The sequence below is a fragment of the Tauraco erythrolophus genome, chromosome 8 (genome assembly GCF_009769465.1).
Source record: "Tauraco erythrolophus isolate bTauEry1 chromosome 8, bTauEry1.pri, whole genome shotgun sequence".
Classification (NCBI taxonomy): Eukaryota; Metazoa; Chordata; class Aves; order Musophagiformes; family Musophagidae; genus Tauraco; species Tauraco erythrolophus.
Genome location: NC_141472.1, coordinates 15796208 through 15819138, shown reverse-complemented (window position 1 = coordinate 15819138; position 22931 = coordinate 15796208). Strand labels below are relative to the sequence as shown.

Sequence of the window (22931 nt, the reverse complement as noted above, 5' to 3'; positions counted from 1 at the left end):
GAGAGGTTTCAGTATCTTTTCCAAATGGCACTGCTGTTTCCTATCCTCCATTCCCGTACCCTCTTCAGAAGAGTTTTATTTCTCTTCATTTTCCTTCAGTGAGTGACTCATCTCCCAGTTCTGTCTTTCCACTTCTTGTCCCTCCCAGTTTATTTTGGATTCTGGTATATGCTGTTCTTCAGCTCTGTGGCTATTGATACTCTGCTGTGGTAATGATGATACTCAGTTCTAACAAAAATAACGCTTAAGAAAGCTGGGTTTGTCACAGCTACTGTAACTCACTTGAGCACAAATGACTTAGCCTTGGCAGCAATAGCAGAATAGTTAACTGAACGTCTCAGTGATAGAAAAAATAAAGATTGAAAAACACATATATTTTGGATTACTCAGATGCATGAAATATGTAAACAGTTCAGACGAGTGCCTTAAGAAGAATATATAATGAGCCTGTGAATGAATCAGATTCATTTTAACCAAGCAATCTATTTCTATGCAAGTTCTTTCCCTGCTATTCTTTCTTCACTGCCCTTCTGTATTGGATGTCTTCAGTTTCTTTCTCTTCCTTCTTTGAGGTCTGATGCCAACCTGATAATTGTGAACTTTACAAGCTTTAGAAGAAACTCTCGTCTCTTAATTAAATAGACCTTATTGTCTTGTTAAAGAGAGAAAAGTCCATGGCACATGCTTTTGTGAAAAGAAATAAATCACAGATAATAACGACAACAGCAATAGGACTCCTAAAGCACAAAATAGCAGTGTCCACGATTTTATTACACCCACAAATGTCAATTAACCTTGGCAATGAAAGTGAATGCCCTTTTTCAAAACATGGGCTGCTTGATATGGATCAACCTGGATTTTGTTATGGGCAGCAGGTCTGGATGTTAAAATACACGGATGGTGTTAATTAATATAAGGATGCCAGAGTCTTAAGGACCATTGTGAACTGAGAACACCACCCCAAATGGTGGCATGGTAATTGTGACAAGACAGATTCTAGTGACATGATAAGACAATTTTTTTTTTTAAGCTGTTTCTTACCAGACCCTAATAGCAGATAATAATGCATGGAAAATATGTCGCAATACTCCTTTGTGGTTGCACTGTAGATACTAACAGCTATGGTGTGGGTTCTTTTAACTAACCAAAATCTCCTTTTCCTGTTTTCTTTTTAGAACTGATACAGATGAAATTATACATGCAAATAAACCAGCAGCATGTGCATGCGTTTCTGTGTTTGTAATTGCGCTCTGAACTCCTCCCAAAATGTAGTAAATGGAGGGAAAAGATGGTCAGTTAATAGACATAAAGATTTTTCTTTTTACAGACCTAGTACTATGCAGTCTCTTGTTTCTTAAATTTTAGAAAGCAGTGTGTGATCATTTACATCTTTCTATGTAGCATCTCTGCCTAATAATTCTTGATATTTTTGTCATTTTGTTTTGTTTTGTTTTTTTGCTTGTAGGATGGTCGTTTGCGAGTAAATGATCAGCTTGTTGCAGTAAATGGAGAGTCACTTCTGGGCAAGTCAAATCACGAGGCCATGGAAACACTAAGGCGCTCCATGTCTATGGAGGGGAACATTCGTGGAAGGATCCAGCTGGTAGTTCTCCGGAGATTAGAGGTGCAGATAGAGGTGAAGCAGTAAATGCCTTTATTAGATAAACATATTTCCAGTCTCAGTGTTTCTGCATACAAGAGATGATGGCTAAAGTCGTGGTCAGAGAGAGCTCCTCCTGGTAGAATGAATTCTTGACTTCCTAGAGTCAGGATTCACACAGTGTTTCTAGTTGGTATCTCCTGGTCTTACTGGTCCTGTTGAGGCCAGACTCAAAGTTGCCTGTTATTTTAGTTTGACAAGTATTAAGAACAAAAGCAAATGTAATCGCAGAAAGGGTTAATTTAGGATTACTCTGTTGATGTAGTTTTGACTATCTACTACCTACTCAAGGCAATAGCTGGGATACAAATGATTTCAATTCATCCAATTTCATTTGTTGTCATGATCAGGACCTTAATGTCTTAGTCTGACTTGGATTTTACTTCTCTCTTGCATTTTCAGTTTCATTAGTATTTTAATTTCCTCCACGTTTTTGGTGGGGTTTTTTTGGTGTATTCTGCTGGTCCTGTTCCCCCACCTTTTCCCTTCTTTTCTTTTTCTTTTTCCGCCTTCAAGGAATTAATGTTTTACTTTCCCTAGTCAGATGAAGGCCACCTCTTCAGGATGGGTTTCTGAGTTGATTAACATAAAACTTGCTTAAGTAAGGTAACAAAATAAGAGAAGAAAGAAATTTTAAGTTATGCTTTCTAGACCTCATATAAATTAATGTTTACCAATCACCTCTTATTTTGAAAGGATTGGGTTTATGATCTCTCTTGCCTCTGCTTTTGCATGCATGCATGCATGTATGCACACTCTTTCTTCATCTTTGCATAGATAATAAGTTTGTATGTATACTGCCTGCCCCTACTACTCACCCCAATTTTAATTTTGACCCTTCAGTAAATGTTTTAATAGTTTTTTCAACATCTGTACAGTACCTTAAGATAAAAATACATACAAGTGTGCTTATGGTATAAAAGGTTGTAATAAATCCCCTTATAGAATTCCAAGAGATGATTTCAAGCTTCTTATTTAATAAGCATTGCTGGAACATTTTAAAACGTTAAGAACAGTCATGTTTGTGGGTGTATTTGCATAAAATGTCAGAGGGGGAAAGAGAAGGCAGGTATCTTTCAGTATAATTAACTCTTAATATTTTGCTGATAATTTTCTATTTGATTTGCTACCATCATTGATTGATTGAGAAGTAGATTTAGGAGTGTATTACTTTCCAAACGTTATGCTCTAACTTTGGGAGGGCACTTTGCAAAAGCCTTACTGATGTCATTGGTATGAAAAACATTCATTAGCAATTCTGGAATGTGTTAGAGGAAAACGTACTTTTCCTTTATTTTCCTGTGTGACATAGCATTATGCTGTAAGGAAGAAATACAAAGTATATGTTACAATTATTGTGCGTTCTTGTAACGTAAGAAAGATAGCTCACCTTCAAATAAAGGCCATTCCTGCAAGTTTTCTTTACTTAACAAAAGCCAAATTTTTTTTAAAAAAAACTTCCAATCAAACATCAAATTGGCCTAATAAAAGTATGAGGCTAGTTTTCATAGTTAAGTGTATAGTTTTGTATATTATCCAGATATATGAAAGAGGTAAATAATCTTGACTCATGCCCTATGAAGAATGCATAATGAGGTCTTGATTGAATCAAATCCATTTTAGACAGGAATTATTTTTTATAGGGTAGTCTTTAGGTTCAATTGTAATTCCATTTGAGTCTGGAGACCATAGCAGAATTGCCCATTCTTTCCTTTCCCCAAAACAACTTCCCGAGTACTGCATCTCAACTTGGTAGAAGGAGAATCGTTTAGAAATGCATTATTGTTTTTATTGGTCAGGACACTAATGGAGGTCTTCCATGACAGCTATGTTTTATAAGCTGAATACTCTAATTAGGCTGGTTACTGATCAGTTGTTGGGATATTGATTGTGTCATTTATCAAAGAGCTGGAAAAGCAGATTTGTTGTTAGTGCTGTTAATTTAAGGCTCTCTGTCCCACTGGGTACAAGTAGTAGTTTGGATGTTACAAGGCTTTATTTAGCTAGCAGTATCCGTGAGAAAGTAGTAAACGTGGGCTTCATGACGTAAGGAATCTTATGTAAACGAAAGAATTGCCAGTAACAAGAGGAAACATAATTGTCAGTGGCTGTGTGGTGCGTGTGTTTGTGTACAGAGGTTCAAAATAGCCTTTTCAAATGGCTCATGCTGCCCTGAGAAAGAGAGAATGTTGCATGTCCTGACAGTCCGCTGAGACTGCGTTTGTAGCCATATTGTCACCAGGAGCATCCCAGAATTGGTTTGTGTTTTGAGGTGCATTTCCCTCTTCTTCTTCTTCTTCATTCTTATTATTATTTTACTTTCATTAAGCTTGAAAGGCAGATTGCAAGGTGATGTAATACGCTCTCCTTTCTTATGCATTGGTTTGCAGGCAAAAACTTGCCAATGCGTTAAACCTCTTGCATCATTTTACAAGGAAATTACATGGGTTAGATACGTACATTTCTTCTGTAGATGCGACTATGAAATTTAAGGAATAATATATTTAGTGTAACATTTGCTGGCATAATGAACATGCACTTTAAAAATAGAAGCCAGTTGGAGGCCCCTTCAAAAGGAAGATATAAAATCACAGAAACTATAAAGGTTATTTTGAAAACTAGCCATAATATTCCCCTGCGTGGGTTTTCTGTTTTCGCTGAAAAACGGGTACAGAAATGTCTTTCTGGGTCTGTCCCGGTTTTAGAAACTGTGATGATGATGATTTTTTTTTTTTCTCCCTTTTTTCTTTTGAGCAACTGCTCAGGAGAATAAATTAGGTGATATGGCATGTATGGGGGAGGGGAAATGTCTCTGAAGAAAAGCTGACTAGAGGTGTGACAGGAGTTTGTTTAGCTGCTAGCCAGAAGACCTGCGTTTGGGAGTTGGGTGTAACTCTTTACTTGCAAAACTGCGCTAGTGTGTGATCATCAGAACATATGCAGTCAGTCTCGGAGAGAAGGGAACCAGCTGGCTGGCAGAAAAATACCATTGGCATTGCCCGTGTTCTTGTGTTGACAGTGTCACAAGCTGCCCTTCCAGATGGAGAATTTGAATGAAGCCAGTTGTGGGTCATAAAAAAAAAAAAAAAAAAAAAGTCTTCGTTTTTGTGCATCATTCTTAGTGATTGTTATTGCTTAGATATTGTCTTATTTCACAGTCAGCAAAAACCGATAGTAATTTTGAGGATATCTTTCAGGTTTCTCATTTGAAAGGAATCAATGTACAGTGAACACACTGCGTTACGCTGTGTTGGTGCACTGCCTGGAGTGATGGCTGATCTTCTGCATTGTTGAACATGTAGGGGTTTTGTTACAACGTGTGGTTCTCTTTTTCCCTTAGGAACGCTCAGACCAGGGAGTCTTTCAAAAATCAGCCTTTGACGGGACTCATAACTTCACAGCTGCTTCCCGACGCAATGATACTATTCTTCAGCAATTTGTAACGTGCGGTCCTCAGGAAAGAGCAAAAGGTAGTCTCTAGATATCCTTCTCTGTGCTAAAAGAAAGTGCTTTGTGGTTTTGTTTTCTGAAATCCACAGCCCCTAGTAAAGCAGTTAATTAGAGTAAGTGCACACTATGTTACTTTGAGTCTGGAAGATCCAGCGAGAGTGGGAGAGCTGACTCAGAAGTTGTGAATTAGATTCCTGGCACAAATTCCAGTTTAAGTAACAGTTTCTAGCTCGCTGCCCCAACACGTAAGGTTGGATAAAAAACAAATGATGAGTGCAAAATATATGTTGTCAAAATGTTTATTTCCTATATAATTTTAATGAGTACAAGGATTTTTGCATTGAATTCTTAGATTATGTCCCAGGTTATTATAAGCTAAATGAATTTATACAAAAGCATGATATTTATAAAATACGCTTGCTTATTCTAGACTTAAAGGAAAAATTTGTTCAAAGATTAGAAACATTCCCTTAATTTACAAATTGGAATTATATTAATGAACTCATGAAAAAAAAATAGGTAGTCGTGTACATTGTACAAATAAAATCTACACATATAAGTGTATGTAAGCATATGCATAAGAGCTTTTAACACCACTTATTTTCCTATCGGCTTTCATTTCTGATGACATACTGTACTGTCTGTCCAATTTGCACCTGACTCAGCAAGATACTAGTTATTTGAAAAGTTTAAGTATTTGAGATGGTCTCAACCCCTCTCCTTTTAAGTGTGCTCTTATCCTTCAAGCCAAGCACATACTTAAATACCTTCCAGTAGGAAAAAAATATTTTCTTTGACATAGTTGAATTAGGCATGATTTTTCCTACTTCCCTAGAAAACTGTGGAATCTGAGTGGCCTGCAAAAAGTAGTTTTATAGGCTGCTACAATGACTGTGTGGGATACTTTTAAACAAAACCAAAGAGCCTGTATCTGTAAAGCTCAAGAGAAACTCAGATGTAATTTAGGGGTAAATTATTTGTGTTGACTTCGATATTTTGACAATGTGACTCCAGGCAAAGAATTAGATATAGACTTGAACGTTGTAAATATTCAAAGATCAGATCCTTTTGTTTAGATCTACCTTATATTTCTCTTGTATGGAGTTTACACTGATTCTGTAGTTACAGGAGAAAAGGGTCATCCTCGAGCTAGCCAGCCCTGTAGAGTTAGCCATTGCCAAAGGATTAGAAAGCAGCAAATACCTTTAGACACTTCCTTTAAGACATGTAAGCAACTGCTCTGGAGACATTGATACAGGTGAATGGCAACAGGTGACTTGTCACTTGAAGTTCAAAGCAAAATTTGTGGAAGAGATGTACTTCCAGATAATGATTCTTCAACTGCGATCCAAAAATCAGGATGACTAGTTTGCTGCTCACTTGATAGCGTTGTTTTCAATAGACATCTTTTTAATTAAAGAATGATGATGATAGGCATTATAGCAAAAAAATGTGATGACCTCAGAAGAGAATGTGTGTGGGACGTGGAAAGGATGCTCTGGAGTGCTGCTGAGGGCTATTGTCAGGGAGGGTTTGACATTCAGGGTCTTCCCAGCCATGGCCTGGTGGGAGCAGTTTGGAGTTGAAGAGAGTGGACAGCAGGTGACTTAAGACTTTTGTAGCACTTAGTATAAAAGTATCATTGTGTTGCAAATTCTGTTGAAGATTTGGCGTCTGATGAGTAAAATTTAAGCGTTATTAATGGAGAACTGCACAGACACTTTCAGCAGCAGGGTGTCTGCAGTAGGGCTTCGGTCTGGAATTTTCTTGGTGAAAGACACCTTGGGCTTACAGTAGTCCTGCACATTGTAGAAATATTTCTCTAATTGTGATGTCACAGTGTTAATTATTATTGATCTAATACTCATTCCGCTTTCCATAGGAGCCTGTCACTTATTTCCAGTCACTGGTTCAGAATTTTTTTTGTGTTGCTTCTTAGGAAGTTTCGTCCTCAGTCCTTCAAGGCATTTGTAAAGGCAAAATGCTACACCTCTGCACAACCCTCCTTTAACTCAGTTAGGAGCCTTAGGTTGTGCGTCTGTTTAAGGATGCGAGTCACAGACGCGGTGAGCGTCTTGTGACAGGTGGGAACAGTCCCTTGTACATTCTTATGGTGTGCTATCTTGGATGTCGGAGTCCGGATGGTACATTTTTACAAAGAATAATAAAATATAGAAGAGATTTTGAACATAATGCAGGGTCTAATGTAAGAATTTAATGACAGGAGCTGCATTACATTTAATAAAATGCCACTTTCTCAATTAATGTTTTCCAATGAGTTATTTCCAGTATTATTCACTGCTCCTACCAATAAAATTCTTATAAAAGCTCAGCAAAAATACACTGAAGCTTGGCCTGCTAATATTGCTGTCTGTTTTAACAGTCTTTTTTATTATACATGAGTAAGAAAAATTAATGTCTGGGGAGAAGTGGTTATAGCCAAAACATTACATTTTGTCTTGCCTGTGGATATTTAAATAAGGGGGGAGGGGATACTGATCCAATATTAAAATGCCAGTGTTTGTTCTATTTTTGCATGAATAATACTTGCTGCCTTCAGGTCCTCACTTCTTTTGCTGCCAAGCTGTTGCACAGATTCAGTGTTTTTTAGAGCAACCTCTTTGAGAAATGATACTTCGCTGCCAGCAGCTTTGCATTTTTGGTGTTGAAAGATTACTGGAATGTGTTTCATTAGAGGTTCTTATATATTTCTTATAACACTACGTTATATACAGTTATAGGGGAAATGCTGTCATCTCTCTGGTAAAATAGTAGAATAACCATAAACTGTCTCTACTGCCACGGACTGCCGTGGTTGTACAAGCATCTCTATTTTCATACATGTGTGATAATGTCAAGATAGAATATTAAGTGAAATTTTAAATTAATGTTGAAATTTTGCTTGTAAACATTACATGTATCCTACAGACTCATTCAGTTATTTATTTTCCTAAACTGTTTAATATCTGAAATTTCAATGTATTTTGTTTGGAGGCTTAACTGTTCCTCTGATCATTCTGGATCTGTCAAGATCATTTCCTGAGGTCTTGAACATGAAGCCAGTTGTTGCCTCTTAGGTTAAATGCTCTCACTCTTTTGCTCCTGCTCTCATTTTGCTGGGAGCTGTAGTCCCTTGTGATCATTTCCTCTTTGCTCGGGAAGTCCGACGTTTTTCTGTGTGTATCATTTGTGTACTACAGGAAAAATGCCAGTGGTAACCAGTCACCAAACAGCCTTTATGAAATGACATATCAATTACTGTGAATCAAAGTTAAACTACATGATATGCGCGGTCTTTCCAGCTATGGCTATCAGAGGCTGTTCAAAGAGACTAAGGCACAGTGTAGGGCCCAGTGTGATTTTTATTATTCTTTATTAAAAAAATATTTTAAAAAATTTTTTTCTTCCATCAGGCATCTGTTTCCTACTTTGGATAGTCAGTGGTTTAGAGACTTCCTAAATCAGAGGTTCTGCATGGACCATTGGGCCATTGATACCTCTCTAACTTTTAGTCCATTTCTTAATATTTTTTTTTTTAATTGAGTTCCAAAGCAACCTCATGGCAATGAGTTCCATGATTTAATTGCACAGGAAAAAATACTGCTTTGTGTTTGTCGTAGATGTGCTACTTGATAGTTGCACTGAGTGCCTTCTAGTTACTGTGCATGAGACAGTCCGTGAGAACTTGTTTTTCACCTTATGCATAGCTTTTACAATTTCATAGACTCTTTTTGTATCCCCTTTTATTGCTTCTTATTCTAAACCAAAGAATCCTAGTTCATGTTTCTTATAGGGATGTTGCTATGTGTGTCCAACTACCCTCGCCAGCTTTTCAGTATGATTCTGAATTATATTACATCCTCCTTCAGTTAGGAAGAATGAAACTTGGATGCTGTTTAAAAAGTAGGCACACCGTTAACTCTGAGTTCTAGATGGAGTGTTTGAACTTTTCTTAAGGCTCTGAATATCTATTTCCTTTTGACTTCACTAAACGTGTTCAAAGAATGATCCAGTGCACTTCTGTTGTGTTGTTCCAGAGTGGTAATCACTAGAGTAACAGCCTTTGTGTACGTGTCGAGAGTTTTCCCCTACTCCCATGTGTATCACTTTGCAGTCACTGACAGAGAATTTCACCTCCATTTCCTACTTGCTTAATACCTTGTAATCTCTTTGCAGAGCTTCGTAGTCTGCTTATTTTTGGTAGTTCTGAGTGTTTCTACGTGAGTAAATTTTTCCATATTTTGATTGATCTTTCAGATCATTTAATTACATTTGACAGTACGAGTTTCCCTTTGTTCTAAATTCTTTTTACTGTGAGAGCTTGCCATTTACTCCTCATCTGTTTCCTGTCCTTAAATTGCAACCTAAAAGAATGCAAGAAGCCGGTGTGCATTTATGTTAGGTAGCATACCTGTTTTCTGCATCAGACTGGCAATCCATGTTTTTTAAGGTCTCGTTAGAACTCTTTTCCTCATCTGCTCACCTTCACTTTCTTCTGATGATGTTCTTACTTTTCCTGAGATACAGGATTTGAAACTATTTCTTACCTTTCTGATCTTTAGGATGCTATCCAGCCCATAGGAGCTTTACATGATTCTTGAGTTAACAGATTAGACTTTTAGATTGAGAGGTGAATTTACAGGGTGGTAATGAACTGGCCTTCAGCAGGCACAGCAGTCATATTAAATACTGCAGATATGTAAGTGTTGTTGCTTAGCAAACCACTGAATGGTTTGAGTAGTTCATGTTTTTCTTGGTCCAAAGTAATTTTCTGGTGTGAACTGAATGCCTTTTGTAAAGGTAAAGAAGGAATTACTGTAATGGTAGGAAAGTGAAGACTGCAGTTCAGAAATGCCTCTTTCTTCTCTTGCCTTGGAATAACAGAAATTTTTCTTCTTCTGAACTCTTTGCTGAGACTGTGGTTCTCTTCTGTACATGAAAGGTAGTAAATGCTCCCTATCAAAGGGAATGAAAGCATGAACCCACAATCAGTTAGGGTGTAGCTATGTAGAAGTGAAAATCCACTCAAATGGAGTAAAGCAATTTGTGCCTTCCACTCAACTTCACTATAAGCACAAAGTTTCCCTATATTTATCTTTAATTATGCATATGCAAATCTGAAAATCAGCTCTTCAGGAAATCTCAAGGGGTATATTTTCTGCTTGGTGTGATTTTAATTCTTGTTTAGTTAGTTTAGGGATTTGAATAATTTGTGACTCACTTCAGGATTGCTTGAGGCCTTCCAGTCCAGTCATTGATCAGTGAACTGGTGTAATGTGCGTCTTTCTCCAGCTTATTTACCTCCTTTTAAAATTTTATTTCAGAGTTGCCAGGGTCTGATCGTGGCAGTGGTGAAAACGAAACCCCTCCACCTCTCCCACCGCATCCCAGTGAGGATCTGCTGAACGAGGATTATAATCATAGGTTGGACTTTGGCTATTCTTAATAGTTACAGCCCTAATTGCTCATGAGTGGTTGTGATAGCAGTTCTAATTGATTTTAAAATAACTTTTTATTTTGTAAAAATTTTTACCACCATTTTTACAGTCACCTGAATAATCCTTTAATATAATCTGGGAATGTTATTTTAGCATTTCAGTTATTCATAAACTGCAGTATGCCTGCTATCCATAATATATGGATTACGATACCCAGCTTGTGTTCACTAAAACAAAAAGAATCCCAAAACATAATCCCACTTAAAAAAAAGAAAAAGAAAATTGCTTTAAAACTATACCAGTGAGTGCTATGTGTAGATGCGGTGCCTGAAGTCTCGTAAAGCTTTGAAAGTCCTTGGCAAATTCAGTTTGTAGGAAACTGGATATTCCTATGCAGCATGGCAGCCAAAGACATTCTTGAGGTTACAAAATGAAGCATCAGGAAGTTTGAACATTGAAATGTGTAAGGGAAAAAATAATGGGTGCTCTACCAGTTGTAAAATGTGTTGGGTACATTTTTCATATGTTTTAAGAATACCTTTTGTAAATGCTGGTGTGCTTAATGGCAGCTGTGAGTTTTAATTTCTTCAGTAAACGCAGAAGTTTGGAAATGCAGAAAAAAGTATTACCGTTTCGAAGTTCGTAATGGCATGTATTTTGTATCAGGTAGCAGAGGATTCAAATCAAAGCATCATTTCAACCTATCATACTTCTAATGCTGAAAATTCAGTGTTGAACTCTGTTTACTCATTTTGTACGTATTCAGTTTTGATAGTCAATGCAACTATTTTATTGCAATGATATTAGGCAAGTATGCATTTCAACTAAAAGCTTAGCCATACTTCTGTCCTTGTGTGCATGACTGTGGTTAAAAACTACCCTTTCAATGACTGATTGCACATAGTATTAAAAGAATAGATAGATTTTATTATGGATAGCTTGAATTTTTCATGCAATGAAGATTCTTGCAGCTATTTTCTTTTTACTAACATAGAATCATTTCACTAGAGTAATGTCATAATTTCTGGTCTCCCACGCAGGTATGTATCACATGGTAAACAAACAAAAGTCTACATAGACTCATGGAACACTGCATTAAATTCTCAACTGCAGTTGTTTGCTAGAATCTGTTCCTAATTTCCAAAAAAGCTGGGAGGAAAAACATTCTCTTAAATTATAATGATGTATTAAAATGATGATGAATTTGCAGGCCCCTTCTCCCACCCTGACTGTTTTCCATTTAGAACTCAAGTTCTGTTGAAATTGAATTGCTGTGTCAAGTCATGCTGACTTCACTGAAATTGCATTTCAGAAAAAAAACGGGGGAAGGTGTTTTGACACTGTAAACCCAAATGTTTGGATTAAACAGTTTGGAAATAATAGTATTTAATTTTGTAACTGCTCTTTGGTTTTAGAGTATTTAAAAAAGAAAATAAATTGCATTTTTAATTCAAAAGAGATGTGGAAGATTTTAGATGCACTGCAGTGAGGTGTTTTGATTCCTCACAGGTGAAAGTTACTTTGAGTTCCACTCAGGTGGAATTTTGAAATGTTTAGATATTTACCTAATTTGAAGTAAAATAATTAAAAAAAAAAAAAAAACACAAACAAACAAAAAAAAAAAAACACGATACCTTGGATTCTTCAAAGTGTTATGGCACCCTCCATGAGACCTCCAGACTCCAGCCTCTGCATAAGTGGTGCAAAATGCTGTAAAATAACTTTGCATTAGCAGAGGAAGTAGAATTGAGCCAGGTATGTTGGCAGTATCTGTAGCATTTTATTTGGAAATGCGGTGATTAAATAGAACTAGCAAAATGGGTGGAAAAAAAACCCACAACACAAAAGAACCCCAACCAACAGGTCCTAGTATGTTCCTCTTTTCTTCTGCTAAATAAAATATGAACTGTGTAAAAGCCATTATCACTAAGCATTTACATTTATGTTTGCAACTGTGATGAAAAACAAGTGACTGGAGGTGTTAAGTCTCACAAAAGAAAGTTGAGGATCAATAACTGGTTTTAAAATGCATGGCTGCAAGCAACTGGAGGAAGAAACGTGTGTATATTGTGCATGCTTTAATTAGTTCACTTGTGTTTTGAACTGGTGCCTAAATATTTTACATGTCTGTCTTTTTTTTTTCCCTCCCTCCCTGCAGCCCTATCATAAATTCAGCAGTGTATTTAACAGATCAGCACATCAACTTCAGATCTTTGACACCAGCCAAGCAGTCTGAATCAATTAATCTGAAAGCCTCAAAAAGCATGGATCTGGGTAAGAAGGGGTGGGGTGACATCTAGGTCAGCTTTTTAGCCTCAGCCCATCTGCACCATCTCTGCTTCTTGCTTTTGTTTCTTAAACACAAACATCAGGGAGTAAGTTCTGCAGAGGAGCTGCAGTGGTGGGGACAATGGTCTGCCTCCTGTAGAATCTAATTGCAAGTACCCTTTTTATTGAAGCTGAAGAAAGGTTTATTTTTTTTTTCTTAAAGGCCATTCTGTCCCTTGTAATGAAATCTTAGCTGAGAGAAAGAGGGAGCTTTTGTAAAAATGAGCAGAAAGAATTGCTGTACAAGTTTTATGTGTCTAAAAATATAGCAAAACAGCAATAATAAAAGTCATTTTCATGTAGAATATAAATGATTGCAGAACTACTGTGGACAAAGGCTAACTTTCCTAAGACAAGTTGTATATTTCTTCATTGACAATGACAAACTCGGGCAATCAAAGTGTTGCTGTAGATCTTTATAAATGCTTGAAGAGTGGTAAGGTTATGGTCCTCTACCCATCAACGCTGTGCAGAAAATCTTGTAGGGTGGGTGAAACAGAAAGTAAATGGTTCTTTCAAAACTGGGAAAGCATTTGCGGGTGGAAGATTGAAGGGCTATTGCAGTGGAAAACCAAGTCCTGTTTTAATGAGAGTTCAAGGAAAAATTCGCAATGTTCTTAAGCCTCAAAGAAAACCAAATAAGCTTTTCTTTTTCCTTTTAATTTTTCCTTGTAGCAGTCATTCTTTATCTGTTTTTTTTCAAATTCAGGTGTTAATGGAGTAGTTTTGAGACTTGCCAGTAGGATGTCTTTAATCATAGATTTGTGTGTTTTGTTGGATCAGGTTTCCTACACCATTAATAGAAAATGAGTAATTTCATATATAGTTTCAGCATTGCTTTCTGGTGGTGACATTTTGTGTTGGGTTGTTTGTTTTTTTTTTTTATTTAAATGCTCTAGATTGGTCTTAGGTTTTGTATTGTTGATTTTTATTGTTGTCTTAATGCAATTATTTTAATGTAATATAAAATGTGTGGACTCCTCTAATGGAGTGTAAAGAAAGTCAAACAGCTATTAATACATGATAAGAATCCATTTAGGGAGTTCTTAAGGCAGAATTTTAAAGCTATTGCGTGACCAGAGCAGAAATTCATCCTTTTGCAGTTCTGTTCCACCATTTTAACAGAGAGTAATGTGTTAGATTTCTTTCTTTTTTTTTTTTAAGAATGGAAATGCTCCTCAAGAGAGGAATGAGTTTACAGACTTGAGTCAAAACATATATTGTATGTTGTCTGCTAGAAAAAATAATGTTCAACTTTACTGAGTCTTTTTTTAGGAAAGTTTACCTACAGCTCCCACAGAAGTCACTAGAAAGAATGCTCATGAGCAGCAATATAAAATTAGACAATGGGAGCACACTTGAGAGCATACTCAGAACTACCAGGTAGCTTGTACTTCCTTTTGTCCTGGCCTGTGTTCATTTATATTGTGAGATGCAAATAAGCAATCTGCTTTTGACACCCAGAAACAATGCTTCGAGAATGTATATGAGTTGCTAAATCATAGTGGTTAAAAACTAAAATAAAATTGGGTGCAAAAAATAAAATAAAAATTGGATATGAAGGTGTCTTAAGACCTTTCAAAAATTGTTGCTCATAGAAGATAGATGTTGAAAATGGCCCTTCTGCTATGAAAGTAAAAAGCAAAAGAAAGAATCATCAGCCTGATGGAAGGCCTAATGTGCTAGAACCGCACCTATCCTGTCTTATATAAATACTAATAGATACTAATAGATTAGATGTAATACTAATGCTTATATAAATACTAATATGCTTCCACGTAGCTTGACACATAAGGAAGCTGAGGAAGATGAAAGCTAGGACCTTTTGCAGTTATTCTCTAGCAAGCAGTGAAGTACTGTGTTCGACTTTCCACCTTTTGAAAAATTTTCAGCAGAAGCTTCTGACTGGAAGGGTAAAAGGAAAATAAACATGAAAATCTTAAGTGAAGTAGCTGCAATATAAAATGCTTTTAGTGAAAATAAAATCCCAATAATTTGGTATATAGAACCCTGCTTCCAAATAGATCATTCATGTAATGCACACTCCAAAATGGAGTTTTGGGGAAGGAAAGTTAGTTCCTAGTTTGTTTTTATATTTTTGCTAATTACTTAACTGCAGTTGTGACCCATGGTAACTTCTCATCCCAACATGCCGCTGTGTACCTATTATTTATTATTGTTTGCCAAAAGAAAAAAAAAAAAAAAAGTAGTACTGCTGTCTTCATGTTACAGACCCAGACTTGAGGTTCTGAGAATCATAGAATCATAGAGTGGTTTGGATTGGAATGGACCTTGAAGATCATCTGGTCCAACTCCTCTGCCATGATCAGGGACACCTTCCCCTAGAACAGCCTCACCTTGAACACTTCCAGGGATGGGGCATCCACAACTTCTCTGGGTAACCTGTTCCAGTGCTTCACTACACTTCAGTTTAAATCCATCATCCTTTGTCCTGCCACTACGTACCCTTGGAAAAAGATTTGTTCAGCACCACCGTGGAGCTGTGCAGCAGGTTTGCTAACAAAGAGGAGGTGTCCCCAGTCTGAAAATACTTGTACAACTGCTAGGCCCTCCTCTTCCAGTAGTTATGGGATGCTGCCACTTAACTACTTTTCTTTTGTTTTGAAGTTCTGCCAATCTCTTCCAAAATAAATCTAACATGATGAACAGAAAAATCACAGAATTGGAGTCCAGGAGGAGAGCTCTGAGACCTTATGAAATGTGACTTAAATGCAGTTTCTTTGCTTTTAAACCAAATTGTTTCTGAATCAGGTGTCTCCGCAGGGAAGACATAACCAGCCTTTCAGGTTACAAGGTCCAGAAATGACTTGAGTGGCTGTAGACCAGAGTAAGGTCATGAACTTGGACAGCAGAATTGGTGTAATAACAGGGCATAAATGTGAAATCTGTACTGCTATTCACTTCTGAAACATTCTACTTTACCTTGAAACATGTATAATGTGTCCATTGCCTAATTACAGGATTACAAAGGCATGGATGGCATTGCCATCAGAAGGATCATCAAAGGCAGATAACAGAAAAGTTTAAACACAGGAAACCCAAATCCAGATATTGCTATGGATTGTGGACCTTATGAGAAAATAGTAAATTCATTAAATTAGGGAGCTAGTGAAATTGTATAGTGAGGGCCTTTCTGGCTTTGATGAGGGTTGATGTATACACAAGAAGCAAATCTGTTAAGTAAAGACTAGCCTATAATTACATAGACTCACAATGGAAACCCCTTTAACATTGATGTTTATCTTTTCAATTTTATATATTTTAGGCCAAGAAACCTTTGAGTGCTTAATCTGTTTTCCAGTGATCTCTATTTGCAAAATAGTAATTATTGTAATTATAAATTAATATCCTCAGTGAGTAATATCAGGAAATAAGGATGAGTGATCAAAAAGTGTTCAGTACTGCTAACATGTTGCATCAATTTGTCATTGTCACTCTCCAGAGCAAATCTTGCTGTGGAAGGAACTTGGTGCATGCAGCAAAAGCTGTAGGTAACTTGCCAGTAGGGCAGATGTCATTTAGTTTACTGATTCTTGGTGCATTTCTGTATTGTTGACTGGACAGCTGGACAGGAGCAGAGGACATGAAGCACTGCCACCTGGTTGTTTAGGCAGGGCTCTATGCTGTCGTGCGCGTGCCATGAGTCGTATGAACTGACACAAATCTTAACTGCTAAGTTCATGAATAGTATGAATCCAAAAATAGTGTTTTCTGGAGTTGCTGTATTTAAAGAATTCAAGTTTTCAGATTAGTTTTTGCTTGGATCTACTTTAAAAAAATATATAATAAAAATCAGTGGCATGTGTCAGTTACTGAGTTACTGTTGTAAAAGTTTTTAAAAATAGACAAAAGGGACAGTATAGTGGTACTGTGATAACGTATTTGGTTTTGCAGGCATGAGCACAACCTTGCCTCATATGTACAGATGTCCTTGTGTAAAGTGTGTGGAGGCAGGGTGACTGGTTCCCTGCTTCAGCACCCGTCATTTACACAGTGGTCAAATGCTTCTCGAAATTTACTGCTTCATTCAGAGCAATAGGGTACAGATTAGTTCCATATCACCTGTAAGTCCTAATGTTCTTCCCTGCTGCTGTGCTGAGATAATGACAGTGCTTTCTGGATCACTGGTAGAGTTCATGTCCTGTGTCTTATGGTATGTCTCTTCTTTGCCTCGTCTGCTTTTATTTTGAACTGGTGGTCCCAAAAGAGCACAGCCACCCTTTTCCTTCTACTAATCCTGGCACCTGACACATCCGCTCAGTTGCATAATTTTTTTTGTTATGGATGATGGTGTTTGAATGTGTTAGCAAAGAAAAGATTCTTGTTATACTGTGATTTTGAGAATTTGTGCAGGGCCAACCAAAGTCTGACTTAGAGTGCATGCCTGTACTGGCTGAATTTAGACTGCATGCCAAGTTTGGTCTTGTGCTTATAGCATAGTGTTAAAAATAAGCAAAACAAATTCCAAAATGGTAGAAATAAATGTCATGTTGTCTCTTCTCACTTAAGTGGTACACTTTTTTGAAACTTAACAGCAGATTGAAAGTGAAGAAGAAATCAATGGCTTCAATGCAAGTCATTGGAAGGATGATTTTCCCTTTCCTTTAACAACCTTCTATACGCACACAGTTTTCCATACATTATCACAGTTGTCTAGAGAAGAATTTCTATGTAATAATTCATTAGAATCCATTTCCAGTAGTGTTTTTTCTTTCCTTTAACTGTATTAAAAAGGTAATTTTTGCGGAGGAGGAATGGCAATATGAAATTTTTTTAATGTTATATTGGGAGGTGAAAATCTGTGCGCTCTAAGGAAAAGAAAGGAAAGAAGGTGTTTTATTATTTATCTCCAACACCCTTATTTTCCATAAATCTTTATGCACAGGAGTGATTTTGGCTATGCATAAATGTACTGTGAAAACTACAGCTGTGGGAATTGTATTCAAACACATGAAAGTGTGGCTTGTTCTAACCTGAAGCAACATGAAATTGAATCGTATGAGTATATAGCAATTTTGTTGTGTATCAATTCAGGCAAAGTACTATGCAGATTTCGGTTTGAGGATGTTGGTATAACCACCCATGACCGCTATCCCAAGGTACTGCTCAGCTCCTCCTTCCTTTCCCCATAAAAAGCAAAACCCCATAGATCTTGACTGATTAAGCTCTACAGCCTGAAGAAATGGAAATGTCCTTGATTTTAAATGTGAGTGAAATATTATTTGCTAAAACATCATTAGGCAGAGTCCCTTAACCTCGGGGCATATTTATTAAAGGTATCGGCAAACTTAGTTATGTATTTAAGAATAATTAGCGAGTGAATATGCAATATGTAAGGTATGGAGTATTTCACAAGGAAGCCGATATTTAACTAAATGCTAATTTCTTTGTTAGTGAAAGGGATGCATTCGATTACAGTTTATACTTTTTAAAACACCTCAAAACAAAGAGAAGACAGTGTTTCACATTCAGAAGGATGTGGAAAATGCAATCAAGATGCTGCTAGCTGTTAGCTATTCTGTGGTTTGCTCTGAACCAGATTAGTCTTATTCTGAGAGTAATTTTGGATGTTGAAATGAGTATCTCAAAATGTAACCAAATGAGCACCAGGCAGAGCTGATGGAGAATACTCTTCAATTTAAACAATGTTTTGATTCAAATACATTTAAAAGAATACGTTTTGGGAGGTCTCTAGTGAGAGTTATGGTATTAGTGGGACAAAAAGTGGTTTGGTATTTTAAAATCATTATTTTGTTAAACATGTTGTATGTATGGAATACATTTGTCATTGCTTTGGGTTGAAACCAACTTCAGAACTGCATTTAGGAGCCAGTTAGGTTCGTTAGAACATTAATGAGGAAATGGAGAAGAAGATGGCTCAGAATTCTAGCAGACTTTTCAGTGTTACTGGCTTTTAACAGTAATTTAACAAATCATCTCTTGAAGAGAAAGACTTCTCAAAACCAAAAATGTCATGGGTTTAGGAAAAACTGTATTGCTTATGGCTGTGATTGTCTTTGGGATCAAGGGCCAAGAGAGATTTTGAAATTATTCTAGCTTATGTCATGAGTAACTTTCTAGTACTGTCAGATTAGATGTATATTTTCTGAGGCCACTCTGCAGAATAAATTTTTAGAAATTAACACGACATAGTTTTCTTAGTTTAAATGACTTTCAAATTTCTGTTTGTAAGATCTGTAAGTAGGAGTGAAACAAAATCATTTATTAAGAGATAGGGACACTGTGAATTGAGTTGAAATGAGACTGAAATTATGTTTATTCTGTATGAAAAGAAAGGCTTTTAGCAAGGTCAGTTTCATTACTCAGTTTTACACCAAATCTGCACTGATGGAATTGAGCGGAAGGTGAGCTGTGGCATAAAGGCAGAAGTGGCAGGAGGGAATATCAACTTTTTGGACTGATTTTGTAAAATTCTTTAAGATTCAAGGAAGCTTGCTGTGGAGCTGACTGGGAGCATGGTATGAGCTCTGATGGTGATAGAGCTGAGAAGATGGTAACACGTGGTTGAGGTGGTGATTTCTTAAGCTGCTTTATTTTAAGTTTGAAGTGAGTTGGTCTGTTAATGCCCTTAGATTATTAAATTGTTAGATGGAGAAAATAGCACTGAAGTTAATGTATAGCTACTATGTATAGCTACTATGAGAAAGAAAGTACAGCTGATAATAGTGAAGTAACTTGTAGGAACGCTTTGTTATAAATCTGTTCCCTACACTTTGTCTTAAATCTGTTCCCTATCAATGTTTTCAACCAGTGAATGACAGATTAGATTAGGAATTTGTGATTTAACCCTAAGAGTTTGGAAGAAGTGTTAATGACATTCAGGAGATATGTAGCACGGGAGTTTGATCAGTTTTAGCCTGATACAGTTTCTCTGGAACAGAGGTGAGAGAGGATTAGAGAAGACAACAAAAGTGTAAAAGAAGCCGTGATGGCCTCAATTAGCAGTGTAACCCTCAAGAATGAGTGGTTGTTGTGCCACTAGAAGAAAGCGAAGAAATTTATATCACGCTGGCTGCAAAATTGTAAAACAATGTTATTTTCTGCCAGGAGAAAACCTTCCATTTAAAGGTAAATGTGTCCATTGGACAGCATCAACTATATTACCGGTTCCCAACAAGAAGTAGTAGTAATAGTGCAAGCTTAGGCATTTTCATTCTCATGTGCTGACACACAAGATGTATCCCTTGGGGACCTTCTGTGAGTACAATTGAATTGAAGTATTAAATCGGTTCTAACAAAATTGTTCTGAAAAATCTAATTAGAGAAAACCTTGTTCAGGTGAGAAAAAGAATCCAGAATTTTGGTTTGGATGTGATTTATTCCTGTCGTTGTGCTGAACAGGGCATCCCAAATGTTGTGTTAGATGCCGTTTTGGAAAAAGCTTAACCATTTTTACTGCACAAGTATAATTTATCCTTAGCCCTTGTGCAAGCTTTTTGCTAGTCTCACTACTTTTCAACGTGGAAGCGAACAGGAATCTATCAAGGACTCATAATCCTTCAAGAATGAGTAGCTGATATATAACCAGGTGACCCCAGAACAGGAGAGATGGGGCCCTTATGTGAAGTTTCACTGCCACTAGAGAGGAGAGGAGGGGAGTTACTGAAGAAAAATTATTTTCAGACAGTGCAAGTTTACCCTTCCTAATAGACATGTTTTATCGCTCCTGTAGGTTTTAGTATAAATGCCTGTGGTCTTTGCACGCAGTACTACAGGGCAAACCTAGAACAGCAAGGAGCGTTTTCCAAGTGATGGTTGTGAGCCAACATTTGACACAATTTCTCTGAGTGATTTATGCCGCTCCTAGATGGGGAAACGCTTCACCAAGAAAATAAAAATGACAGAATTATGTCATTGGCACTGTCATTGGATAAAATTAATTGATGATACAGTGCCTTCATTATGATGAAAGGGCTGGGTGAGGATACAGTTCATCAGAAAAAAACAGTGACCAATTTGTAGCTTTGCTTTATTTTCATGTGTTTATACCATAGAAACTGATGGATTCTAAAAAGCACGGAAGCATCATTTGTAGATGTGGTTTGGGAATACAACCCATGTTAATTGATTAATGTATAATAAGAAACTCTGTATTGGGCTTCCTACAGACTAATAAAGGCATCAGGAAATTTGTTTTCTAGGAAATTCTTTGGTATGTCAGTCTCTCTCCTTATTTCTCATTAATTGTAATTTTAATCCTTGTTTGCTTCTTTTCTGAGTGCAGAACTGCAGATGGTCTTCAAAGGTACGTGTCAGTTTGTCCAGCAGAAATCCAAGTAACTTTTACAGGTTTAGAAGATTTCAAGTAGCTCTTGGTCAATATGCAAAACTGATCCTTCGGAAAAGAAGCACAAAGTTGAACAGTAGTACCCTGTATCTTGTGAATAGTAGTAACTCCTGATACTGGGGAAAAATAATATAATGGCACAGCAATTGAACTGGGCAAAAGGAGGGAAATTGGTTATCACAATTGGCAGCAGCATTGACTTGTGCTTCTCTAAACCATAGTTGGGAAGTAGCTTGTTGACTTTTAAGTAAACCTGGACTGTGTTTTGATGCAAACTTTGAGGCAGTACAGAAGGCTTGTTTTGTACTAAACCATTGAAAATCATGCCACTCAAATGAAATAGCTACCTTGGTGATCTTGAGTGTGGCACAGAAATGGCAATCAAAAGATTACATGGAAGGACATGGATGCGTTGTTGGATGCTTTTACGTTTTTTTCTTATTTTCTTAAAGCAAAACAGCACTCCAGAATATTACCATAGGAAATCCTAATACATCTGATTATTCATGGCATAGAGGGTTGGGTTTTTTGACCGTTTGTTGTGGTTGTTGGCATAGTTAAAAAAAAAAAAAAAGTATCAGTTGTTTCACTATCAGCTGGAAAGATTTGTTTGTTTTAGTAATATTCCATATCTCATAGTCTGTGGTCTTGCTAGTCCCCTAAACGTCCATGCTTTTATTTAAAGCTGTAGAACTTCTATCACTTTTATTTTAGCAATGACTTTGAGTACTGACAATGAACACCTAACCAGCTTTTGTGGTGAAAATGTGGATCCTAAATTATATATCTCGCTACAGAACTAGCTGGGATCATCAACAGGGCTTTAAACTAGATGTGAAGGGGGTGGGGGGTATTATCAGACTTAGAGGATTAACAGCCGAGGACGGCCCTCCATTGTCTGATGAAGGGAGTGTAGGCAGGTGCCTTCGGCCTGCTGCCTCAGTGATACTAGGGGGTGATATGTGTAGTCAAGAGCAACACACAAGTTGCCTAGAGGTTAAAGAGAATCCCAAAAATAACAGCTCAGGTAATAAAACTTCCCCCCCTAGGGGTGCCGTGGGGTCGAAAGCCCAACTTACGTGCTTCTATACGAACGCACGCAGTATGGGCAATAAACAAGAGGAACTGGAAGCTCTTGCTATCCGGGGAAACTACGACATAGTTGCCATCACTGAAACATGGTGGGATGACTCGTATAACTGGAGTGCTACCATGGATGGCTACAAACTCTTCAGGAGGGATAGGAGAGGTAGAAGGGGTGGTGGGGTTGCCCTGTATGTAAGGGAAGATCTAAACTGTTTAGAGTTAAATGTTGGGGATGACCTAGTAGAATGTCTATGGGTGAAAATCAAAGAGGGGCCTATGAAGGCGGATATTGTAGTGGGTATCTGCTACAGGCCACCCTATCAGGACAGTGAGACTGATGAGCTATTCTTTAAACAACTGGGGGAAGTCTCGCGCTCACTAGCCCTTGTCCTTATGGGTGACTTTAACCTGCCTGATGTCTGTTGGAAGTATAACATGGCAGTCAGGAAACAGTCTAGGCGGTTCCTGCAGAGTGTGGAGGACAACTTCCTCTCACAACTGGTTAGTGAACCGACTAGAGAAGGAGCTCCCCTAGACCTGCTGTTTGTGAACAGAGAAGGTCTTGTGGGAGATGTGAAGGTTGGAGGACGCCTGGGGCTTAGTGACCACGAGATAATAGAATTCTCAATTCTAGGGGAAG

At 37.3% G+C, this 22931-nt stretch overlaps 1 protein-coding gene across 6 annotated transcripts in view; it reads left to right on the top strand.

Annotated features, from left to right (window-relative positions):
- Positions 1 to 22931, top strand: part of PARD3B (par-3 family cell polarity regulator beta) — a 440643-nt gene that overhangs the window by 238377 nt on the left and 179335 nt on the right. For 4 of the 6 annotated variants that reach the window (XM_086615493.1, XM_086615494.1, XM_086615495.1 and 1 more), the window contains 4 exons: positions 1466 to 1636; positions 5001 to 5133; positions 10435 to 10534; positions 12707 to 12822. In XM_086615493.1, coding sequence (XP_086471619.1) covers positions 1466 to 1636; positions 5001 to 5133; positions 10435 to 10534; positions 12707 to 12822 — 520 coding nt within the window. Of the gene's footprint in view, positions 1 to 1465; positions 1637 to 5000; positions 5134 to 10434; positions 10535 to 12706; positions 12823 to 21142; positions 21164 to 22931 lie in introns of all 6 variants that reach the window. The other 2 variants (XM_086615490.1, XM_086615492.1) reach the window with 2 other exon arrangements.